We start from the raw sequence: 21,294 nt of genomic DNA on the forward strand, positions 1-21,294 counted from the left end.
ATATTTTGCAGTCAGGCGTGATGTAGTATCTTGTTTTAATAAACATATTTCATAATTTACCACGATAATCCATGTAAATAATAATCGGGTACAAGTGCTCAGTAAATAAGATTTTGATTCCTTTTCCATTCTTAAAAGCAAAACGATGTCCTTAAAAATTCTGTTCTCTCGCAACAAAGAAAATTGGTTTATTTTTCGATAAATCAAGCGCAAAAAAAAAAAAACTGGCCTTAACTTCAGAAAATTCAGAGCGGAAATTCTTATATCTTATGAATTCCTTAATTAACTTAGTCTTGACAGGTATAAAACTTTGAATTCTGTACGACAAATATTTGCACGTTCGAACGAAATAAAATATTGCATAACAAGTATATAATTCCAGATTTGACTACAATAATTGAGACAAAGTATTTCAAACTTTTTCTCATATGTAATCAGTCGTTAAACGACCGGAAATTAACTGCATCATGTATATTCTTTGCTCCAAACCTACGCTTTAGAATGTCACGTCCTTTGGAAAGGAACCAAACCGTAGTAATTTCATACCCGCCCACCTCCAAATCTATGTACGTGAAAAAGTAAAAAAAAAAAAAAGAAAAAAAAAAAAAAACCGAAAGCCGCTCTACCGAGACGGCTAGATTTTCGGAATCTTGCGTCCACATATCTCCAAAATTTCGATGTGCTACTTTGGAAGGTTAATGAGCCAGCCAAATAAACAGAAGCCAACATTACGTCAGTTCAGTTTTGTAAGTAACAAACATTAGGTTTATGAAATCATAGTCTTGCGAAATTCGTGTTTCTTGTTTGTCTTGTTTTGTCAGTGTTTTTCACCGCAGTACAGTGCGCCATTTATTTATAACTGAAGGAAAACTGCTCAGAAAGATACAAACATTCCTGTTTCTTGTTTGTCATTACAGGGTGCCTTTATTTACAACTGAAGGCAAAATTCTCCTCAAGAAAGCACGTTTCTTGAAGCTTTGTAAAACTTTCGCTCGCTGAAAGGGCTAAGTGGAAACTGAATGATCCCACTCAGTTTAGTGGTGCATTAAAAGCACATGCGAAAAGAAAGGTAGACAGTTTTAATCGAACAACTGTAAAAGTAGGTTCGGAACACGTTTCCCAACAAAATATGACACTAGCACATCGAATCAAAGTTCGGCAGCAGGCACTTTAACAGCTGAATTAAAAAATAATTTTTCGCACCGAAGACACCGAACACATCCAGAATTCAAAGACTTCTTTGTGTAATTTATGTTGGAGCTGAAAATGGGAATTTCTTTTGATAGAACTTCTCACTCAGTCGTCTCAATTGCCAATTCTTTTAACGAGAAATTCTTCCAGGAATCCTCTTCGCTTCACCCTCGATTGTTTTTGTCAATCCTTGAGAGCAGCCGGTGACTTAAGGTTCTTTCTTAGACAAAGTAGAGAAACTGAAACTGGAAGTGCTGGAAAGTTCGTCTGATAATAGAGGTAATTATCCTACAGTGAGATTACCGTTTCCCCCAATCCTGTTTGTTAGCCGTGCTCTGTTTTCTCTTGTTGTTTTTATTTCATATTCCACAAACCGCTGCTCCGAATAAGCCAGCCTTCGGATCACGACAAACTAAACCTATTCTGGACCCTCAAATCAAATCAAAGCCTCCTTTACGATGACTGTACTACAAACTATTGCATCTTTAGCAGGATACAGACGTTTTACACAAGAATATGTATGCATAATACAATGATTGAAGTACATGGATATGGGCAAAAAGGCATGTAGTATGTCAAGAGTAGGCAGTAAATTAGAATAGTCCAATTTATAGTCCATAGTTTGCCGAAGCATGATTAAATTAAGGCAAATCAACCCATGCAGTTAAACTCAAGACCATGCAAATGCGCTAATGATTGATCGCACTTTTAGGTCTCAACCAGAAGTTAAGAGATCTTCAGCCATCTTGGAAATCTTGTAAAAGCATCTTGATCAAATTATCAGCATATAAACGTACTTCTCACACGTACTAAGGTTTCAATTACATATTTGAGGCTAAACTGCAATTACGTTGCCCTGAAAGCACAGAAAAAAAAAGAAACACATAACCAAAGTCCTTTTTGCCAGTTCTTTAGTATATTCGTATGATTTTGTACTTGTGATCGCTTGTAAAACCGTAGACCACTCTGTCTTTCTTTAAAATTCAATATGAGAAAGTAGACGAAGGGACTCGTCATTTTGGGGGCAAGATAAAAATAGCATAAACAGCATTGCCTCTCTATGCTTGAAGCCGACGCTTATTTCCGGAGATTCTAAGCTTAAAAGAGAACAACTTGGTATAATGTAATTAATTTTAATTTAACCTTAATCTTTGTCGGTTTTGCAAGTTTCGTCTCTTTTTTCATTAAGTGACCGCATCTTTTACAATTTATTCGATTTAATTTGAATTATTTCCAAAATAGCTACTATATTTACGCAAAGCACGCGCGAGGCGGCTTGTTGACAATTGATCAGTGCGCCGCGGAAACAGTTTATTTAGTAAGTATAAATAAAATGAAATTCAATAACCCGTAATTATTTCAATGAATATTTCAATGAATGTGGACGTGTATTTATTTCTTTTGTTTACCTTGTTCGGTGGGAATGTTAAGGGAGGTCTGTTCTGCTGCCCTATGGCGGTGTTTCGGAAACCCGCAATTCAGCATAATTAGACAGTCATGCAGATAATTAAGTTACATGCTTTACATTTGTCGCAGTTTTTTATCAGCTGTTTTAAGGAAAGCACGTCCGATTTCGGTTTTCTCATAAATTCGCTTCTCCTACTTAGTATCTAATTATACAGTTAATGCTTCTCTCTGACGGCAATCAACTTCGATAATGCTAGGGCATGATAAAGTGAAAAACAGCGGGAAACAAAATCCGTTGGCTTTGTCAGCCCGGCCAAAACCGCCTGCTTACAGCAATGAAAGGCGTCACTATAACTGTTTTTCGCTCTCCCTCTCTCTCTATTTGTTTAGAGGAATTTTTTTGCGGTTACAATAGTGAGCCTGGGAGAAAATATCAAATTTAGTGTGAAGTACCTATAATTGCCATAGACGACAAACGAGAAATTTCCTAATCAATCGTTATGTGGCTATTTTGCCCAGTGTTTTAACTTACAAAAATTAACCCAAGTCAAACGAAACCTCCTTATGCTTTTGTATGCACGTATTTTAGGTGATAAACGCTAACTTCAAGATTTTCCGACATCCAAATTGATTTAGAGCGATCTAAAACCGCAGGTTAATTATTCAAAGGAGCACTACCTATTTGCAATATTGGAAACACGCATTCAGCCTCTCAAAGTTTCGCTTCGTACTATGATTGTAACACTACACGGTCAGGTCATTTCCAGTTTTCATTTCTATGGTGCGTCGGAAGAGTTCACTCTTGTCACGATCCCTGTCACATTGAGGCAATAAACATTGATCACTCTGAAGCTAAGAAAAATGGACATTTCTCAGCAGTTTTTGATTACTTATGGGCGTTTCTCAAGGTTTGGAGAAAGACTTGATCCTATTTTATTATTGTGGAAAAATCATGGAATCTCTAGATTTGACTTACTGATAATTGTCAGTTAAGATTATTTAAAATGGTGGTTTTCGGGTATGTTAACTATTTCAGAACTTTTTTTTGTTCACACGCTCGCGAATTCGAAAACATAAAATTCACGTGATGGAGGATGGGCTTCCCGATCAGTGTCTAACCAATTCTCCACCATTCGAAAAGCGAGTGGAACACTTTGCCATCTTTCTCGCTCCACACAGGGGCTTCTTTCGACATTGCGACGTAAGCAGTCATCAGAACGCCTTTCATGTGGTCCCTATACCCTTGCCCATGCTTACCAAAGAGTTTGATTGCCGGAGTATCCGACCACATGCATGAATTGGAAAAATTAGAGTTTCGAATCCCTTTATCTTAGCCTCGTAAAAACGTTAATCATCTTTTGACAGATTTGTTAAAAAGGAGTATGGCCCGGTAATGAGAAAAACACTTACTACAGCTTGAGATGAAGGCTAAACCATTTCACCGCATCAAATTGTTTTCAAAGGTCATGCAAGCTTTGACTAGTATAACGGAATATCCCGACACATAATCATGATATTAACGTTCTCTGTAGACTTGGTAGCTTATCTTTACTTTTTGTGCAAATTCTTACTGCTCTCTTAAGTAAGGATCCCCGTGAGTTTTGGGAACTCGCAAAAAAATAATCTCCCAGTCGTGCGAGTTTTTACTCGTCTGGACAAACGGAAAATGTTTTGCAAACTAGACACTCAAGACAATATCTTTTCGATAAACACGAAGGAGTTCGTCTTTACTGACACTTTGGTGTTGAGGATCAGATGGAGTGTTATTTTCATTATTTTTTTATAACCAAAACTGAGTTAACTCAGACTTAGTTCGAACTATACACCGAATGCAAATATGGCGTCCAATTAGAATTGCCATTGTTCTGGACTCACTAGCCTCGTCTTCATGTGGAAACACAAAAGGATTATTACATGTGTGAGAGGCTTATGTACCTAAATTGTTACCACCTACGTCAGTCGATCACCGGGCCTAACGGCCCAAGGAAGGACACAGATTCGATTTATAACTTTAATCAACAGTCACAGGTTTTACAAGATCTTCGCGCGACCACGGTCAAAGGCCAACTTAACTCACATGGCTTTGATTGACAACTAATTGGGTGTGTATTTTCCGGCTAATGTGTGCCCCAGTCCCCGACGAAATAACCTGCCGGTAATTTAGCGAGTGAGGTACATCTCTATTATGTTATCAGTATGGGAGGAGTGACGAACTAGTTTTTACATTTCTTTTTTCTGAGTAAAGTTTAGTGTTCTCTACAGTATCCTATCAGTACAATTCCGTGCGCAGCGTGTTTTCAAAACGGTTCAACGATTCTACAAGAAAATATTGTTAGACAGTTCAGCGTGTTTAGACTCATCTGGCCAGTCCTCGTCTGCACGACCCCATGACGCAAAGTCATCTATAATCATTATCAGCAATAAGTACGACTTATGAAGCTTCAGAAAAAAGACAATATGATCACGAAAGACAGTGCAACTGATATTTTCTAGAAGGAACTAACGAAAAATATTTTTTTGGAAATGAAAACCTTGGGATGCCAAAGAATAGCAAACTTAAATAAACTTTAAACGGAATATCAAATAAACAAGTTTTTTCTTTAGTCTATATTTACATTGTTTACATCGGCTAACATTCTCTAGTATCCAAGTACTCTAACTGCTATAAGTGCAGTTTTATATTTCTACTTTAATCTAAGGCGAACTGCGATAAGGCAGGGGCTAATTAGCCCCAATAAAACCAAATGCTATTCCGCATAAGCCGTTTGCATCCAATATTACTTCAGGGAACTCTTGAATATTGAGACAAGAGAATCTTCTTGTAACTCAGACTATTTGACGTAACATAAGTACCGTTTTATAAACGTTAAGAGTACGGCTTCCTTGCAAAGGACGTACGTATCTTCTATGAGAAAGAGAAAACCTTCATTCCCGCTCGCCGTAACCTAAGCATATGGTTATGTACTGTGACTTGTGAGAAACTCTTGAAAAGACGAATTTCTCTTTTAAAATAAGTCCGGCTAATTGAACTATACTAGGATAACACTGGGTATGTTTATATACGATACATTTCACTTCATATTTCTGGCAGTTCGCCAACTTGCTCTTAACATGACTGACAAAAGGAGACTGGCTGCCCCGCGCCATTTTGGAGCAGTGTCTGAGAAGCTTCGAGTGGCTCTCTAGAGTAACACTCTAAAACAATGTAAAAGTTCTTGTTATTTACAGAGACATTAAGACTATTAACTTTTAACGCAGCCGCCAACACCTTTAAGTTGTTTTCGTCTGGGTGACAAATAGCTATACTCTTCTGTGTCGAGAACACTCAAACCCTTTCGCAAGGGAAGACATACTGTAACTTCAATATATAGGTGTGCCTGCGTCTTACATGCCAAACTTGCTCGTGGTATTTGCGTAGCTTAGAAGAAAACGTCGCAAATTGCGCACGTTTTTAATGGTTGAGTGACATTTTTCCGCCTTAAGGCAGAATTACGCGCTAAAATATCCTTGTTTCTGACAATTAATACCTAATCACAAATATTTGTCCTTTTTATCGTAAACAACTCAATATAAATCGTCACAGAGTTAAAAACAAATCTAACGGCTATTCTAAGATACATAAATTACATTCCTTGCGGGCCTACAAACCACATACTTACGCATCTTGCATGCTTAGGCATCTTACACCGTAAAATTGCGAACTAATGATGACTTCAACACAGCGGATATATACCTGTGCTGTGCCCTACCGAAAAGGTTTTTACAGCATTATTTTGTTTCGGAATGAATTTTCTATCTGGCTAGCTTAGTTTTACCCTTTCTTTTGATTTATACTTTACTTATACTACTAAAAAAAATTAAACTCTTTTTACTTTGTACAGTAGAAAATTTTTGTGTGACTATACCAGACACTTGTTAAAACTTACTTTGCGTGATCAATATGGAGGGCTTCATCAATGATATTCGCTTGACCGTGCGAAATATTTTGACAGAAAGAAAATACATTCTGACTGCTTTTTTTTTCTCAACTAGTGAAGCATTTTATGCAAGTACAACTGACACTTAATTGTAAAAAGGAAACTCTCAAGTCGATCCTTTTAGTTTAGACTGTCAATAAATATATAAGGCATCCCAAAGATCTATCTTGTCCACCTACTCAATCTCTTATTTTACCATGAGAGCTTTTACATCGTATATCATATTTACTGCTATTTTAAGAGCCATTAGCGTTTAATTATTACCATTCTGGCTTGGTTTTCGTCGCCATTTATCTATCGGTATCAACTGGCAAGGTTTGGCCATCTTCGCTGTAAACCACGTTTCATTGCAACTTCTTCCACTCAGCGTGGTGTAAGTGATGTTAGATTTACCTCCATCTCTTGGCGTCTTTTGCGGGGTGGACAACGCGCCAATTCTGTGAAATTTTTGTTTGATTTCCTGTTTAGCAAGGCAAAGAGATTGTTGTTAATGTCAGAGAATATTTCTGGGTGTTAATAACTAATAGCACAAGCTAACTTAAAGTGTACACGCTGAGAATTATTTCAAACTTCGATGGGACACAAGAGCCATCAATCTTGGACCGTCTGAGAGAAACGTAAAGAATCAGAGAAGCGAGACGTCGTTAAAGATAACTGCTCCACCTGTCATACAGGTACCAAATTTGGTCTAGACTTCTAAGGGTCTAAATCTTCTTTTTTCTTAAATAGACCGAAAGAAGAAGGTGGGCGATACGCTCGACCGAAGACGCTGAAGAGAATCTAAATTAGTAAGTTCGCAAATGGCCTGCCCAAAAGAAATTGCTTTTAAATATACAAAGCAGAATTGCCGAGCTAAGAATAACATACTGAGGAGATAATTTATCAACACGTCAAAAATGTTCACGGAAGCATGCAAAGAATTTCTTTTTGCGCTCTTAAAAGCCAACTTTAAAAATAAAACATTGCCAAGGAAAAATAAAGGATATTGTGCTTGAACCAGTTATTGAGATAATGTCAATAAACCTGTATATCAGCCCATATATTTTCCCTGAGCGATCCGGTCCGGCGGTTTTCACTTGTAAATCATGACATAGCAGAGGAATAGTTGTGAGCGTGTCATCCTCGCGTGTGCGCGCGCGCAGCGTGTTCAAGAAGCGCTCGTTCGCCCTAACTGATCAAAATTCATAAATTTACATAAAAAGGCAGTACCTACCTCGAAAACATCTGCCACGCATTTTGTTTTCCTTCGTTCTTTATTTTGTTTCACGAACGCCTCAGTAAATTCACTCTTCCATGAGTATTCATTCCACGAGGAGGAAGAAATGGCCACGAGATTCCTGAATTGATCAGGATGTCGGCGCATTCTGCTGGTAATTCTATTGATCATGGCACCAGAATAGCTGTAATCAGCCACGATAAAGAGTCTTGTTGCTGAGCAGTTTTTCACGTCTTCTAGAAGTTGTTTTGGTGTGTAAAGCTCGGAATCATCGGTGATGCCGTCCCCGTTGTCCTGGAACAGAAGAGCGCCATCGCTAGTCGACGGCCCAGTGAGATAAAGTGTGATTGAATCTGCACAGTTACGAGCTCGACAAAGCTTCTTGATGTACTCTTTGACTCCCGTTGGACTGCTTGCGAAAAAAGAGTTGTCTCTTTGTCCATCAAAAACTAAAAATAGAAAATGCTACATGAGAAACATTGAAGACAAGCTAAAAGTGTTTCGTTTCTTAGAGAATCGACGAGTTACCTAGAAGAAAAAGCATTAACGATAAGATTTTTTAAGTCGTGTCTTGCAACTTCAGTAATGAACTACTGGGAAGAACAGGTTATAAAGGTTCGTTTTGAGTGATAATTTAATTCAACGGCTTTGATATGACGAATTAGATTATGTTTATAATGAAAAAAATACATGCTAAATTTTCCGAACCGGCTACATATTTCACTGAGCACCCCCAGCAAGCAGAGCATAAAACAAGACATAAAATATTATAAAGATAGTAATCCTTTGATTAAGCAATTGTGTGAAATGGTAAAAAATGCAAAATCACTCAAGATATGAACAAATTATGCAGCTCACTAAACCGACTGAACATAATAGATTTAGTCAGGGCTGTAATCAAAACAGCAGTTAAGAGTCTGCACGCTGTGCATTTCTCTCACAAGTTTTGCTTAAGATTCCTTCATTGCAAAATCGGAGAGCAAAAACTTCATTAAACATCTTCAGTTATGTCTTGAAATAGCATTTTAGAAGGGACAAACCGCGAAGAGACAAGAATGAAAAGACAGGACAAAGATGTCTAGGGATGAAAACATATTGAAGAGGACGGTTAATAAGAAACTTGAATCGTTTATGTGTAATTTTGCGAAGTGCAAAAGCATGACTTAACTCCCTTCCACGCTGTAAGTCTAAATATTTGCTCAATATTCCATCTGTTTTACATTTCTTCGTAGATTAGAGAGCGATAAATTTGTGTTACATTGAGAGATTACTCTTGAGCTAATAATTGTATCTTTTCTTATTGCCTATTTGCTGGATAATGCATTAAAATCGTAAGGAAATTTCACATGCTAGTCACTTATAACATTAGTGAAGCATAAGAGAAGTAAAACTTTGCTCGTGCTCGCTTCTGGCTTTTAAGGGATATTTACTTGATTTCTCAATTTACTCCTTCATTGAATGTCGGTGCAATTTTTTCGACCTGAGCGTGTAAATGGGTCAGAATTCTGATCAACTGCAATGACGAAGAGCTTCCGCTAAATACGTGAGGTTGCGATAGACTTCGACTACGTGAAATACTAATTAACACGTAATCATCTCGGCGAATCGTTCTTCATTTTATGTGTGACAAGACCTCTCCGAAATTAAAAAATTGTATTGGACGTGAGCGCAGGATTAATTTCGCGGTGTTTTAAGTTACGTGTTTATTTTCGGGGTCAATCGATGGTGAAATTGAATAACACGCGTTCTGTTGGCTCAAGGCAAACAATTACAATTCTAAAAATTCTACACGCAAAAACGAAAGAATGCGACGCTTGAAATTTCCCATATTCGGTGTGTTCACGTGACGTTATTCGCAGCTGTATGTAGTCCGACCCGAGGAATTACAACCCAGAAAATTCTAAATGCGCTTACGGATCTCTTAGGGTTTCAGCGTTTCACTCCAAATCGAAAACCTCTTTAACAGATGCATCTCAGTGCGGCTTCGATTGTATGTCGGCAAAGTGCAAAGGAAATTCTTATTGTTAGCATGCGCAACATGATTTTACTTTTGCATCAAAAGATTTCACCTCTGCGAAGCGCATCGTACGATATTTTAATTTATATTTTTCATTAGAACATCGTATTTTTCATGAGCACGTAATTCCACTTTATTGTTATCGAGGCTTTATTAAAAATGCCACCCATTGGTTTGTGTTTTGTTCTGTAGCTTCGTTTACAACGACGAAAATTAAACTTTGACTGTCTTTGTCGCTGTCATCTAAGCTGTGATTACTGTCAAGTTCTTCATTTCCCAGTAGCTACAATGTCAGTTCCAAGACTTCGTTGCCGCTGTTCCCTTCTCAATATAATCGATGTCTGGAGTTGAAAAACTGATTCTTAAGAAAGATTGATCAATTCACACAAAGCGAACAGTTTAAGGCTTAATGAATTGATTGTAAAGACGTGTGAAGTTATTTAGTTTCGCAATTTTCCGCCGGTACGACAGAAACATTCTACACACTTGCAGAGAAACTAAAACTTAAGAGTAAAACTCAATGGTGAGAACCGCGGTAAAGATAAAAAAAGCAACAGCACCTCTTAAGTGAGTTTTTAATCAATTAAAAGCGTCTTAAATGAAGCATCTTCTTATTCTAATAAACCAAATTGTTTTTGTCAGTCTCACTGCAGTGAAGAAACCGCTCGTTGAGTTACGAATATTGTTTCGTGAAAGGTATCGGTTTCAAAATTAATTACTCTGCGACATCGGCCATTTACAATTTATCACATTAAAGGTTTAAACCGAACCGCTTACAGCAGCAACCCGCTGGGCTGAAAACACAGTTGGCAAAATAAATCCCCTGCACTTAGACGGTCGAAGAGAAAGTTTTTCTCCGCAAACAAAGATGGAATCTCCATTAGCGAATCTTTGGCTAGCTGATCAAATAGCTGTCCCACAAGGATTACAAGGTTGGATAACACATAGATCGCGCGTAATTCCACCAAATCGCAAAGACTGGAAATTTTCCTGCAGAAATCGCAAATCTCATTAAGAATATCCTTAGAGAATGATCTTCAGTAATAAAGCGATTCAAGCTACATTCATGGAATAGTTTTAATAAATCATTTTGCCGACTGCCAAATGAATTAATGCCTTCCCGATTTCGATCGAAGAGCAATACCGCCGCTATAATCTGTTGACGCAAAATAAACTTTCTTTACGAAATACAAACATATCTCCTATACTCACGTTCCTCCTTCTGACCCTGGCCAAAGAAAGTGACGATTTTTTCTTTCTTGTAATGCACTTCTAAGTGCAGTAGTTTCCACATTTGATGAAGATTTCGGCGATATCGTGGATGGTTTGCGTCCGGATTCCAGCCACCAGACACCAACACAGCATGGTCACAAGTGGTATAAGAGCATGAATCTTGAGATTTGGGACGCTTTCCTAACGAACAACCCTGCACAGAATTGACATTACAAGGCAGTGAAAGTTCGTCCTGTACATCACGTTTTCCACAGCTTGCAAATTGGCGCGTAGTTAGACTTTCATGGCAATGGAGAAGCTGTTTACGTTTTCCGTCGTTCACAGAATGTACGAGCGGTATGAAATTTATTTCACACTTAACTTGTCTGTGAGCAATACGGTTTTTACAGTGTACTTTTTCTGCTCTCCTGATGCATTCTTTCCGTCCTAAAAATAAAAAAAAGGCAGACATGAAAAGTTATAGCATTTACGATACGAAAAAAATAATATGACGATGAACAGGGCCAGTATATGAACGCGGTATTGGACGTTACGTCCATCATAACGCCCCACTTTAGAATGACCTTGTTTTGACTGATATGATAAATTTTCCATACAAAACAAACTTACGCGGCGTTACAATATTACATCCGTTGGTCATAGGTCGTATTCTTGTTTCATAAGCGGCAATAATAGCGCAACAACAATCTTAAGATTCTTCATTTAAATATTTTAAGTAAGGCCCGCAACGGACACGATACGTAAACAGAAAACGTCAGTTTGAGGAAACTTATGTCGATACACGCGCTAAGTCACGCATAAACACCCTCTAACTCACCAGTATTAACAGGAACACCATTCATGTTGCGACAAACAGTCTGATTCACATCAAAGTCCACCAGAAAAATGAACACAACATGGCCGAAGTTTGTGTCGGGATACGGATCCAGCACAAAGACCGCGTCGTAGGAGTCATTCCGGTGGGAACGTGCAGTCAGGCGCCGCTGTCTTCTGTCTGGTAGCACTACTCTGAGGATGGACTTTTTCTGGCCTTCCGCGGTAAACAGTCTCATTTTGCGCGTATCCATACCGACAATGATGGAGTCGTCGCACTGAGATCCCCTCGAACGGCCCCAACATGGTCTGGTCTGGAGCTTATTTAGCGTTTCTCGGATCCGTATGTCCCAAGCTAAGGACGAGTCCGTTGCCCCATGCACAAAGTTATTGTGAAGTGGCCCGAAGCCATACATGCAAACTACACACAAGATTTTTACCACGAGAGATGCCATTCCAACGGGTCTTTTAACCAAGTTCCGCTCGCTTCCAAAGATAACACTGTTTTGATAAAAGCGGTCAATCTGTCAGTTTTTCTTTATACTCAGTAATAACAATAAACAATTCCGAGTTCCTACTGTGCCCTTGACGAAAGCGCCTCTTTCTCCTATGTCCCCGGACACTTTGCCGACTGATGACTGGTCTTCACTGAGTGTCCACCAACGCGCCCGCTGCACTTAAAAATCTTCCCTTTTTTAAAATTAAATAACACAATTTTTGATTGGTTCGCGGCTACTTCTATCGCAGTGTTAATTATTTTGGCAATACGCGGTCAACTTGGGTCGGTGCAATTGCTAATCGTTTTTCTCTTTTCAGAGATCTCAACAAACTAGCCTCAAATAATGAGGTTACTGTAGAATTAAGCGACACGCATATATTTCGTAACAAGAGAAAGAAAGCCGACAACAGATTTTACGATGACTTGTTATTCCCTGGTCGTGATTGCGCGGGGTTCAAGAGGAATAGGAATTGAAAAGTTTCCCGCTTGCTCAGTCAGCAATAGATGCTAACTTTGCCCCGGAAATTCAGCCTTTGGCCACATCACGCCCACTGTGAAAAAAATTTGCCAATAAATGGTGTTGAAAAGGCACACAGTTAGCGGTGTGCGTGAAGCGTGTGTGAAATCGGTAATTTAGTGAAGAATTTTCCGCAAAGGAAGATAAAAAATTCCCTCTAAAAGGTCATCAAAGAACTATTTTCAGTCTGGAGTGTTTATGTTGGGAAAATAATCGTTAGCACTTCTCCCGCAAAGTTTTCTTTGGGAAGGCGTGATGCTGCGACATTGTTATTGTTCGGTGAAATAGCGGCATTTTTGCAACTTTCACTTAAAGGGACCTGAAAGCGCCCGCTAGAAAAATGATCTAGCTAATTGAACTTGTGATACTCCTGGCTGTTAATAATATTACATTCTTAAGTTGCCGAAAGTGTAAACAATGGATTCTAAAGTAGCGATATTTATTTAACAGATGACGATTACAGAGCGGGGCACTCTTTTATCAGCCATGGAATATTTGCGCGCAAGTAATACTTCAAATTCACGCACGTTTTACGTCTAAAGTGAACCCTTGACGTCCATTTTTAAAATCATTAATTTTGATTAATCAACTCTACTTCCTGACATTGTTTTACTTGGTAATTAATGCACAACGATTTTATTAGACTTTTCATACTGTATCGGAGTTATCTTAAGTGCGGAAAACCGCACAGTTAAACAAGTAGGTAGTGAGATTCTTAGATAATTTATTTTCGGACGTGATGATGAATTACTTGTAACCTTTATGACGTCAGATGGATCGCTAAATTCATTTGTGTAAGTAAAATTATTTCGGCTAAGTTGGAATATGTTCCGCTCTTCTTGGCCAGTTTTAGACGGATGATGAAATACCCGATAAAGATTTAGGGGGGAGGGGGGCCGTCGCAGAAAGGAAGACCCTTGCAAAGGGCTGTCTCCTCCATAACCGTGCTAAATTGAAAGGAGGGTGTGATTATTTTTTTCTAACGGCATCGTAAGTGGGTTGAATCCGATCGGCTGTATCACCTGGATATGGAAGCGTGCTTACCAAACTCCTAGGCGCAGAAATCTTAGACAAATTCTGTTGAAAGATTGCCAACCGGTCTCTGATAGCGTCTAAAACTGTTAAGGGACTTTCTTCGGTAATTCATAAACCGATTAGCTAGCTTGTTACACTTAGCCGAGGGTTTCGGAAAGATAACGAGATAACGGGAAACTGAGACGCCTAAGGAGCTGTGAAGTCTGTGCAGGAAAAAAATATCCAGTGACAGCGACCTTCACAACACGTGGTTACTGACAATACATTATGTTTAAGTTTTTATATGGTACAATAAGCATTTTAATTCTGAGGTATTGCAGGTCGGGAAAAGATATCTTTTCATATCAAAATTTAAACGCAGTAGAGACATAACTTCGCTAAAAAGCAAAAAAAAATTAAATATAATCAAATTTACGTCGTAAGTAATTTTCTGCCGCTCTGAACACAAGACAAAAGAGTTCCTCTTTTTGCTGCGCTACCAACACCAAACAGCCTTAGCGACAATTTTTTTCTCAGTAATTCATCCTAAGTCAAAGGTGCTCGTGAGAAATAGTTCTTAACAGATTGCTATGAGCTGAAATATTTCGCTAAAGTTGCAAGTAAGGCTGTCACGTCCCAGAGCCTTTGTCTAAAATTAAACTAAAATAGTCGCACCTATCAAACGAAATTCTTTCAAAGGCAATTCCATAAGTCATCACATAAGCTCATTAGCTAAGAGGTCCTTAATAGAGAAAAATAGTCTAATTTACTCAACAAAACCCTGGGCGGTCTTCGATTGTTTTTTTTTTTTTTTCCACGGAATAACTGACCGTAGTTCCGCTTTGTCTTGCGCGAGCGGTACATAACTCAAACGTAGTTTTTAATTCGATTTTTTAGTGAACCTCATTGTATTAAGAAAAAAAAAAATCGAAGCCGACTGATAAGGATTCCTTCACACGTTCAAGCGAGAACTCCGGAATCGAAAATGGGCACACTTTTAAATGTTTAATTTGAAGTCTGACAAACTAGCAGTTGAATTATTGTCAAGGTGACCATAATGCATAAATCTTGGTACATAGTGTTAATATTCTCCTCTCTGAGTTCACTGATCAGACAAATAACCACTGTACCAGCGACTTTTACAGGTTTTTCCGCATAAAAATGAGATGCACAAAGAAAATACTTTGATACGGAACATGGCTGTATAAATCTAACGAAGGGCTAACGCTCGAAACACTCAGCTTTAGAATCTTTTTATCGTGGCCAATTTAAATTATCAACTTAGTTGCTGAAACCAACAAGTCTCTTTTGAGACAACTCAAGAGCACATGCGTTAAGAAACTAGCTTCCACGTATGTTAACTGTTAAGTTTTTTCGACTTGGACTTACTTGCCTTTTTTTTATTCTATGGAAAAATATCTTGATTAAACTACACCAGGGAAGTTGGCTGGGATCGAAAACAAAAATACCCGGAGAATTTGTCCGTAAAGCTTGCTTGATATTGCAAATCGATCGCGACAGAGGTTAATCTTTTTTACAACCACGTTGCGCCTTGCATATCTTGGAATATTTACCTTAAACTTTTCCAGGTTGCCATATCGTCTTTAGTCGTCTCCGTCCCAAGCCGTTGTAGCAACTTTTTGTTTTATCATCGCCCTTTAACTACTTTTTCTTGACTGACATATCTGTTTATATTGTAGTCTCTTTTACGTCTGAGTAATTTTGGCGTCTTAAAAATGACGCAAAATGTGCAACATCAACTCTTATTTCATAGGTGATGAAATTGTAATTGTCGTAATTTGCCAATTCATCAGTCGCTTTTTCCAAACCACCAGTTAATAATCACTTTATAACCTAAAAAAAAAGCGAAGATGACTTCGTATTTTATTTCGGCCTTGGGGAAATCGGCAAACAATTTCTTTTAATTCAATTACTGGAAAATGAGGTTTGCTTTTAGAAATTGCAAAATATAGCTATAAAATTGCCTGGTCATGGCGAGCTCAATATCTAATATATCTAATATTATATTTGGAGCATTAGTACTTGAATTCAAAAGCCCCAATTTAACAAAACCACAACGACCGGAAGAAGTTTTCCATTGGAGCACGTTGTGGATGTTCGTCACAACTGACATAGTTGTAAGCATTTTCCTCCATGAAATAAATTTGCAGATGCATACAAATACAAGAAAACTGACTCCGACAATATCGTTAACCTGATTGGGTCACGTTCAGTCTGTAATTTTAGCAGACACTCGCAGTTTGAGGAACAAGTTCGGTTATCGGTACAATACAGTTTTATTGAAGATTCAGTCTTGTTCCAAAGATTTGAGTCGTGTAGTTCTTAACATCGGAAAGAATGCTGGTGTTAAATCTCCCTTGCGTGATGGGAATCGTAAGATTTTTTTTTTATCATTTTTCATTTCTTATCCAAATAAAAATTCTTGTGTTTAAGGCTTTTTTTTTTTTTTTTTTTTTTTCATAATGCATCCTCGTGGAATGATATTACAGCATATTAGCTCTGCAAGACGGGAGATAATACAGATTTGAAGAATTAATGACTAAGTTGACTCAGGCTGGATGTTCTTTTGCATCGAAAATTCTGCTTAGAATTAATGAACATCTCACGCTTACTTGCCTGCGATGAAGGAAAAAAAAAAAAGAGAGCAAATTGCAGGATAAGGCCATCAATGGATTTTTCATCGCGGCACTCTTTGACTTTATAGCACAGGAAATTTTTAGCCCAAAGTCTTCATGAACAGGGAAAAAAAAACGGAAACAGTTACTGGATGAAACTCTCCCGATAAAAAACGAGCTACTTTCAACTTATTTTCGAAGATATTGGTGACCGATTCGCTTTATGTAATGAAAGCAAAAGCGTTTAAAATTCGTCGTTAAGGTGATGGAGTCAAACGTCTTGTCCGAGTTAGTTTAATATGAGGTTCCGAGAGTGTTTTAATTCCATAACTTGATTCATTTCAAATTTTTGTCTAGATGGTTTAAAAAAAAAATTGCTGAAACTGAGAGTTTAGGGTCTGATATTCATAAGAGTCAAGAGACACTGAGAAATTTGGCTTTTATAGGCGAGGTTGTGTCCTCAGAAACTAGTTAAATTTCGAAGAGAAAAAGGACTGGTACGTTAAGTAAGTCGCGCAACCAAATAACGATATTCACTCTCATGAAAACCTATTGATGTGTATCAATATTCAAAGAATAACTATTAAAAGTTACCGTTCTCTTATCATGGGTGCGTGTAAAAGAAGGATAAAAAATACTTACAGTGAATTCCTTAAGAGTGAACAAGAACACTGATGTGCAGTTTATCAGAAGACAGCGAAACTGATTGAGATGTTTGAAACGCCGGATATATAAGCGTTCAGTGTAACAGTGGCCAGGCTTGTTGAAAATTGAGAAGATAGCCAATTAGTGCTAGCTCTTGAACTGTCGATATCCCACGCAGATTAGCTGGATCAATTGTTGTTGAATGGTTCGCTTTTAGCCTTAAAATGATCCGCCCTGGATTAGCGCGTCTACCATCAAGTCGCCAACATCATCGAATCTCCGTCAGAATCTAGAGCACAAGATATTTGACGTCGGGTCACTTTTTAGTCTGGAGACTTCACGTCTGAGAAACAGAACCCCTCAGTTACTATAACAGCATTGCACCTAGGTAGCAAGTACGTATGCTCGCTGCCCCTGGAAGCAGTTTTTGTTATTGAAGACGAATAAATACTTGCATAACCTTCTAAGAAATGCTATGCGTGCAGTTTTGCTGAGATTCGTCACGACTCTTTTTTCATCTATTGTTGAGAAATATTTGTATGATATCGCTGTAATAGCCCCTCGAACTTTCTTTAAAGATGTAGGTTTTGATAATGATACTAAATTTTCGGACCCACGGAGGGATTGAGGAAACGACGTGGACTGAGATGGATCAGAATTTTCAACACACTTGTGTCAACTGTCGTAAATAAACGATCAAACAAGGTGTAATTACGTGAGGTTTGGCATTACTTGGCTGTCAACAAGCGAAAATCTTCGTCCAGCTGTGACGAAACTTCGGCGGGTGTGTTCAAATTCGCTGCCAGCTCACGAACCAGTATGTTCGGGAAATCAGGGGCCGTCGCGGTTAAACCACAACATCAAAATTTGTAAACTAAGCGACTTCGGGATAAATATAGATGACGTTTTAGAGTGTCAGATCAAAAGAGTAATGAGGTAATTTTTAGATACGAGGCAGTAATTGGAAGGCCTCCTAGTTTTATTTATACCATTATCATTAGACATTGAGTCCATAAAAAGTCTTCCGTGCGATGATATCAGCGAATCCATTTTTGACTTCCAGACAAGTGGTAAGAAAAGAGAAGTTACCCTGCGTAACTTTGAAAAAATGCCAACATTTATGCTATAATAAGTAACGGCTTAGTGGCTAAAGTGGACAAACAAAACAACTTTGCATGCCTTCGGCTTTTCAAGAGACTTCGAATTGTTCGCTATGTACGGAAGTTGTTATCCCTATTGTAAAGTCTAAAAGGGAACCGCAAGTATCAAAACTACTAAAATGTCACCGAGGAAGTTACTAATTATCAAAGTGCAAGCGTTTTGACATTTATGGGCAACAGACTGAGCATAAACGTATGACATTTGTGTGGGTGAATTGAAAACAAACATTTTCCCACTGGCTAATTCTGGCTCTTGTTTTTTAAGTGCTATACGCGAGTAAAAGGAAAGTGAACTGAATTAAAATATTAGGTGCTTCTGCAATTTTCAAGGAAAAAAAATTGAATACATTTGTAAATGGTGTACACATTTTCTTATTAACTATTGCAGAGGAAGAAGTCCCCCATGTAAATTTGTTTTTGATATTTTACCAACTTTGATATTTAGGAAAAGTCTTCCCTGAGAGCTTTTTATGTAGTTGTCTGTTTGTATCATTGCGTTCGCAGTTAATTATTGAAAGAAGTGGCCATTAATGGATTCAGCTATTGGGAGACGTTGTATATTTGATTTCATATAAACTCGCTTCTTCCTTCCGAGTGTTTTTTTTTTTTTTTTTTTTTTTTTTTTTTTCATAGTTATTGCATCATCTCATATCTATCTGGGCTTAATCGAATGTAAACTGCGGGAAGTTTTATAATCATTACCTTACGAGGAATAGACTCAGATGTTTTTTTGTTTATTTTTTGAATACGGAGAGCACGAGATATTCGATTAAATCTGCCCATTTTTTTTACCCCTATTTCTTGATCTGCGACTCTCCGCACCCGCAACCTGCAAGTAACTTATTAAGCAACACCAATTGTTCCCCCGCGAATTATATTTGATTAAATGTCATACCATTGCGCATTTGAAGTTGTGTTATTTTTATAAAAATTGTGCTTTAAAACGAGTGTCAAAAGTTGAAAAGTTCATCATAAAAAAAAAAAAACACCTAGATGCAAACAAAAGTTTCGTAACCTATGATTACGAGCAGTTCAAAGACCTGCGTCGAGGCAACGGTTAAGAAAAAGGAGCATAGCCACTGGTATAAGGAATTCCGTAGACTAAACTTGTTGAAATCAAAGTTTCGATGTCACACTGGTCCTGGCAACCTGCCGAAAGCCTCTAATGAGGATAACTTAATGCTTCCAACTTACCTGCAGATGCCAAGCGATGAAAACACTCTATCGGAGCTCTTTCATTGACCTCGATAAATGGTGAGTTTGAGTTACTTAAATACATTGTATTGGCCATTTGAAGGGGATACATTTAAATGTATAAACTTTCGCGTTTCCTGTAGACCACCCTTTCCGGGGAACAGACCGCAAATCACCTTGGTCAGATTTCTGAATGCGTTGACCAAGGGAATACCGAAACAAATAGGCACCCCATGCAGGCACGTCAAAACAAAACTAATCTTGTACAAAGACTACAAGAGAGCATTTCCTTTGTGTGTCCGAGCACCGAGCACACACAGTGAACTTTCTTGTTTATGTAAGGAAGCCTGATGTTTTTCGACAATTATTTTGCCATTACAGCTAAATACGATCAGTAGATCGGACGGAAAGAGTTTTGACCTCAGTATGGAAAATGTCTTTTTGCGGTCTGGTAAAACTAATTTGTAAACGAAACCGCATTCATGTATGCTTCTTGATTCGGAAAACATGAAACAGTTCGTGATTCCTTGACCAACAATACCATTTTCTCAAAGTTTATGTTCGTAGACAATACGTACTTCTTTCTTAAATCTATGGAATTGCCTCGTACTGCAACGTGTGTGGTCGGTTCTCAGCGCCGATTTGATGCGCACTCAAAAGAGTAAAAGTACATCTGTTTCAGTTAGGTACGAAAACGTTATGGAAGAGAGGTAATAAAAAAATGTAATTGTTTCGAAGTTGAACATGGTTCCGTGGAAGTTTTTCAGAAAACTATTCGTGCTATTTAAAATTGTTTTTTTTTACACAGAATACACGCGTCGGTTCGAAAAAACTTTCTTAATTAAATCAGCCAGCCTCCTAAGAAATCGCATATTTTCTGCATTTCGCCGAATATCTTAATCTGGCGGCTTTGGGTTTAAGACGTCTAGGAACGAGAGTTTAGATCTACCAGCAAGGCGACAATGAACAGACTCCTCTCCAAACGGAAACTTCAGTGACGAACGAGAACAAATACCACGACGAGGTCAGTGAGAGTTAAATTTCGGAATTCTCGTCGAAGTACCTGAAGAAACACAGGAAATAACACAGCGAAACGTAATTGTTTAAATCCTCAGACATGTTTCATGATGTTAGCAGACATCTTATCACGTACTTCACGCAGAAAGGGGGAATTTACACATGAATCGACTCACTCAGTTTGACTAGTGCCACTGCTTCTCTCACTTTACATTTTCAGCTGTGGCATGATATCCGTAGTTTATGAATGAATCTCATCTTGTGAGAGATCTTGAAATACAATTCTTTGCACAAGCAGCAGTTGTATTTTGTTCAAAAAAGAGTAAACTATAGCGAAAATAAAAGGAAATGCGTGGAGATCTGCTTGTAAAAATGAGAAGTAGAGAACTGGGTACCATTTAATTAGGATTTCTGAAAATGAAGCTCTTTTAAGACTGACGGTGGAGAATAGAAGCTCACGGAAGTATCAGAAGGTCGCTTCTTCCTCTATCTTATGCTTTAAGCAACACCTAAACGAGCAGTAGATGGTTCTGTTCGAAGAGGAACTGCTGTTGTTATTCTCTTCCCCTTTCACATATAACGATTCTTGGGAAGGGGGGAGGGGCTGTGGATTGTCAATGGAAAGTACGTGGGGATTTACGTGGGAGGTAAGAGAAGAAGACTGGAAGTGTACGGTACCCTCATATCCCGCCATCCCCTGTGCACCTCAGATTTCTGTTTCCCGGATATTCCCGTGCGTTCTCGCACTTAGAAAAGGG

The 21,294-nt window shown here is 38.3% G+C and overlaps 1 protein-coding gene across 4 annotated transcripts; it reads right to left on the bottom strand.

The window, feature by feature from the left end:
• Window positions 1-5,177: 5,177 nt before the first annotated feature.
• LOC111323587 (uncharacterized) lies at window positions 5,178-19,614 on the bottom strand. Of its 4 annotated transcripts, XM_088741527.1 has the most exons (6): window positions 19,520-19,614; window positions 17,163-17,454; window positions 11,859-12,355; window positions 11,021-11,467; window positions 7,789-8,240; window positions 5,178-7,035 (listed from the first exon to the last, which is right to left on the bottom strand). In XM_088741527.1, exons 3-6 carry the CDS (start codon window positions 12,307-12,309, stop codon window positions 6,829-6,831), a joined length of 1,557 nt encoding a protein of 518 aa, XP_088597653.1. In that variant the 5' UTR covers window positions 12,310-12,355; window positions 17,163-17,454; window positions 19,520-19,614; the 3' UTR covers window positions 5,178-6,828. The 4 variants fall into 4 exon arrangements, with proteins under 4 accessions (XP_088597653.1, XP_022782712.1, XP_022782711.1 ...); XM_022926977.2 differs by lacking the exon at window positions 17,163-17,454 and having other exon boundaries at window positions 19,520-19,602; XM_022926976.2 differs by lacking the exon at window positions 19,520-19,614 and having other exon boundaries at window positions 17,163-17,485.
• Between the last annotated feature and the right edge of the window lie 1,680 nt (window positions 19,615-21,294).

The sequence above is a fragment of the Stylophora pistillata genome, chromosome 12, assembly GCF_964205215.1.
Source record: "Stylophora pistillata chromosome 12, jaStyPist1.2, whole genome shotgun sequence".
Lineage (NCBI taxonomy): Eukaryota > Metazoa > Cnidaria > Anthozoa > Scleractinia > Pocilloporidae > Stylophora > Stylophora pistillata.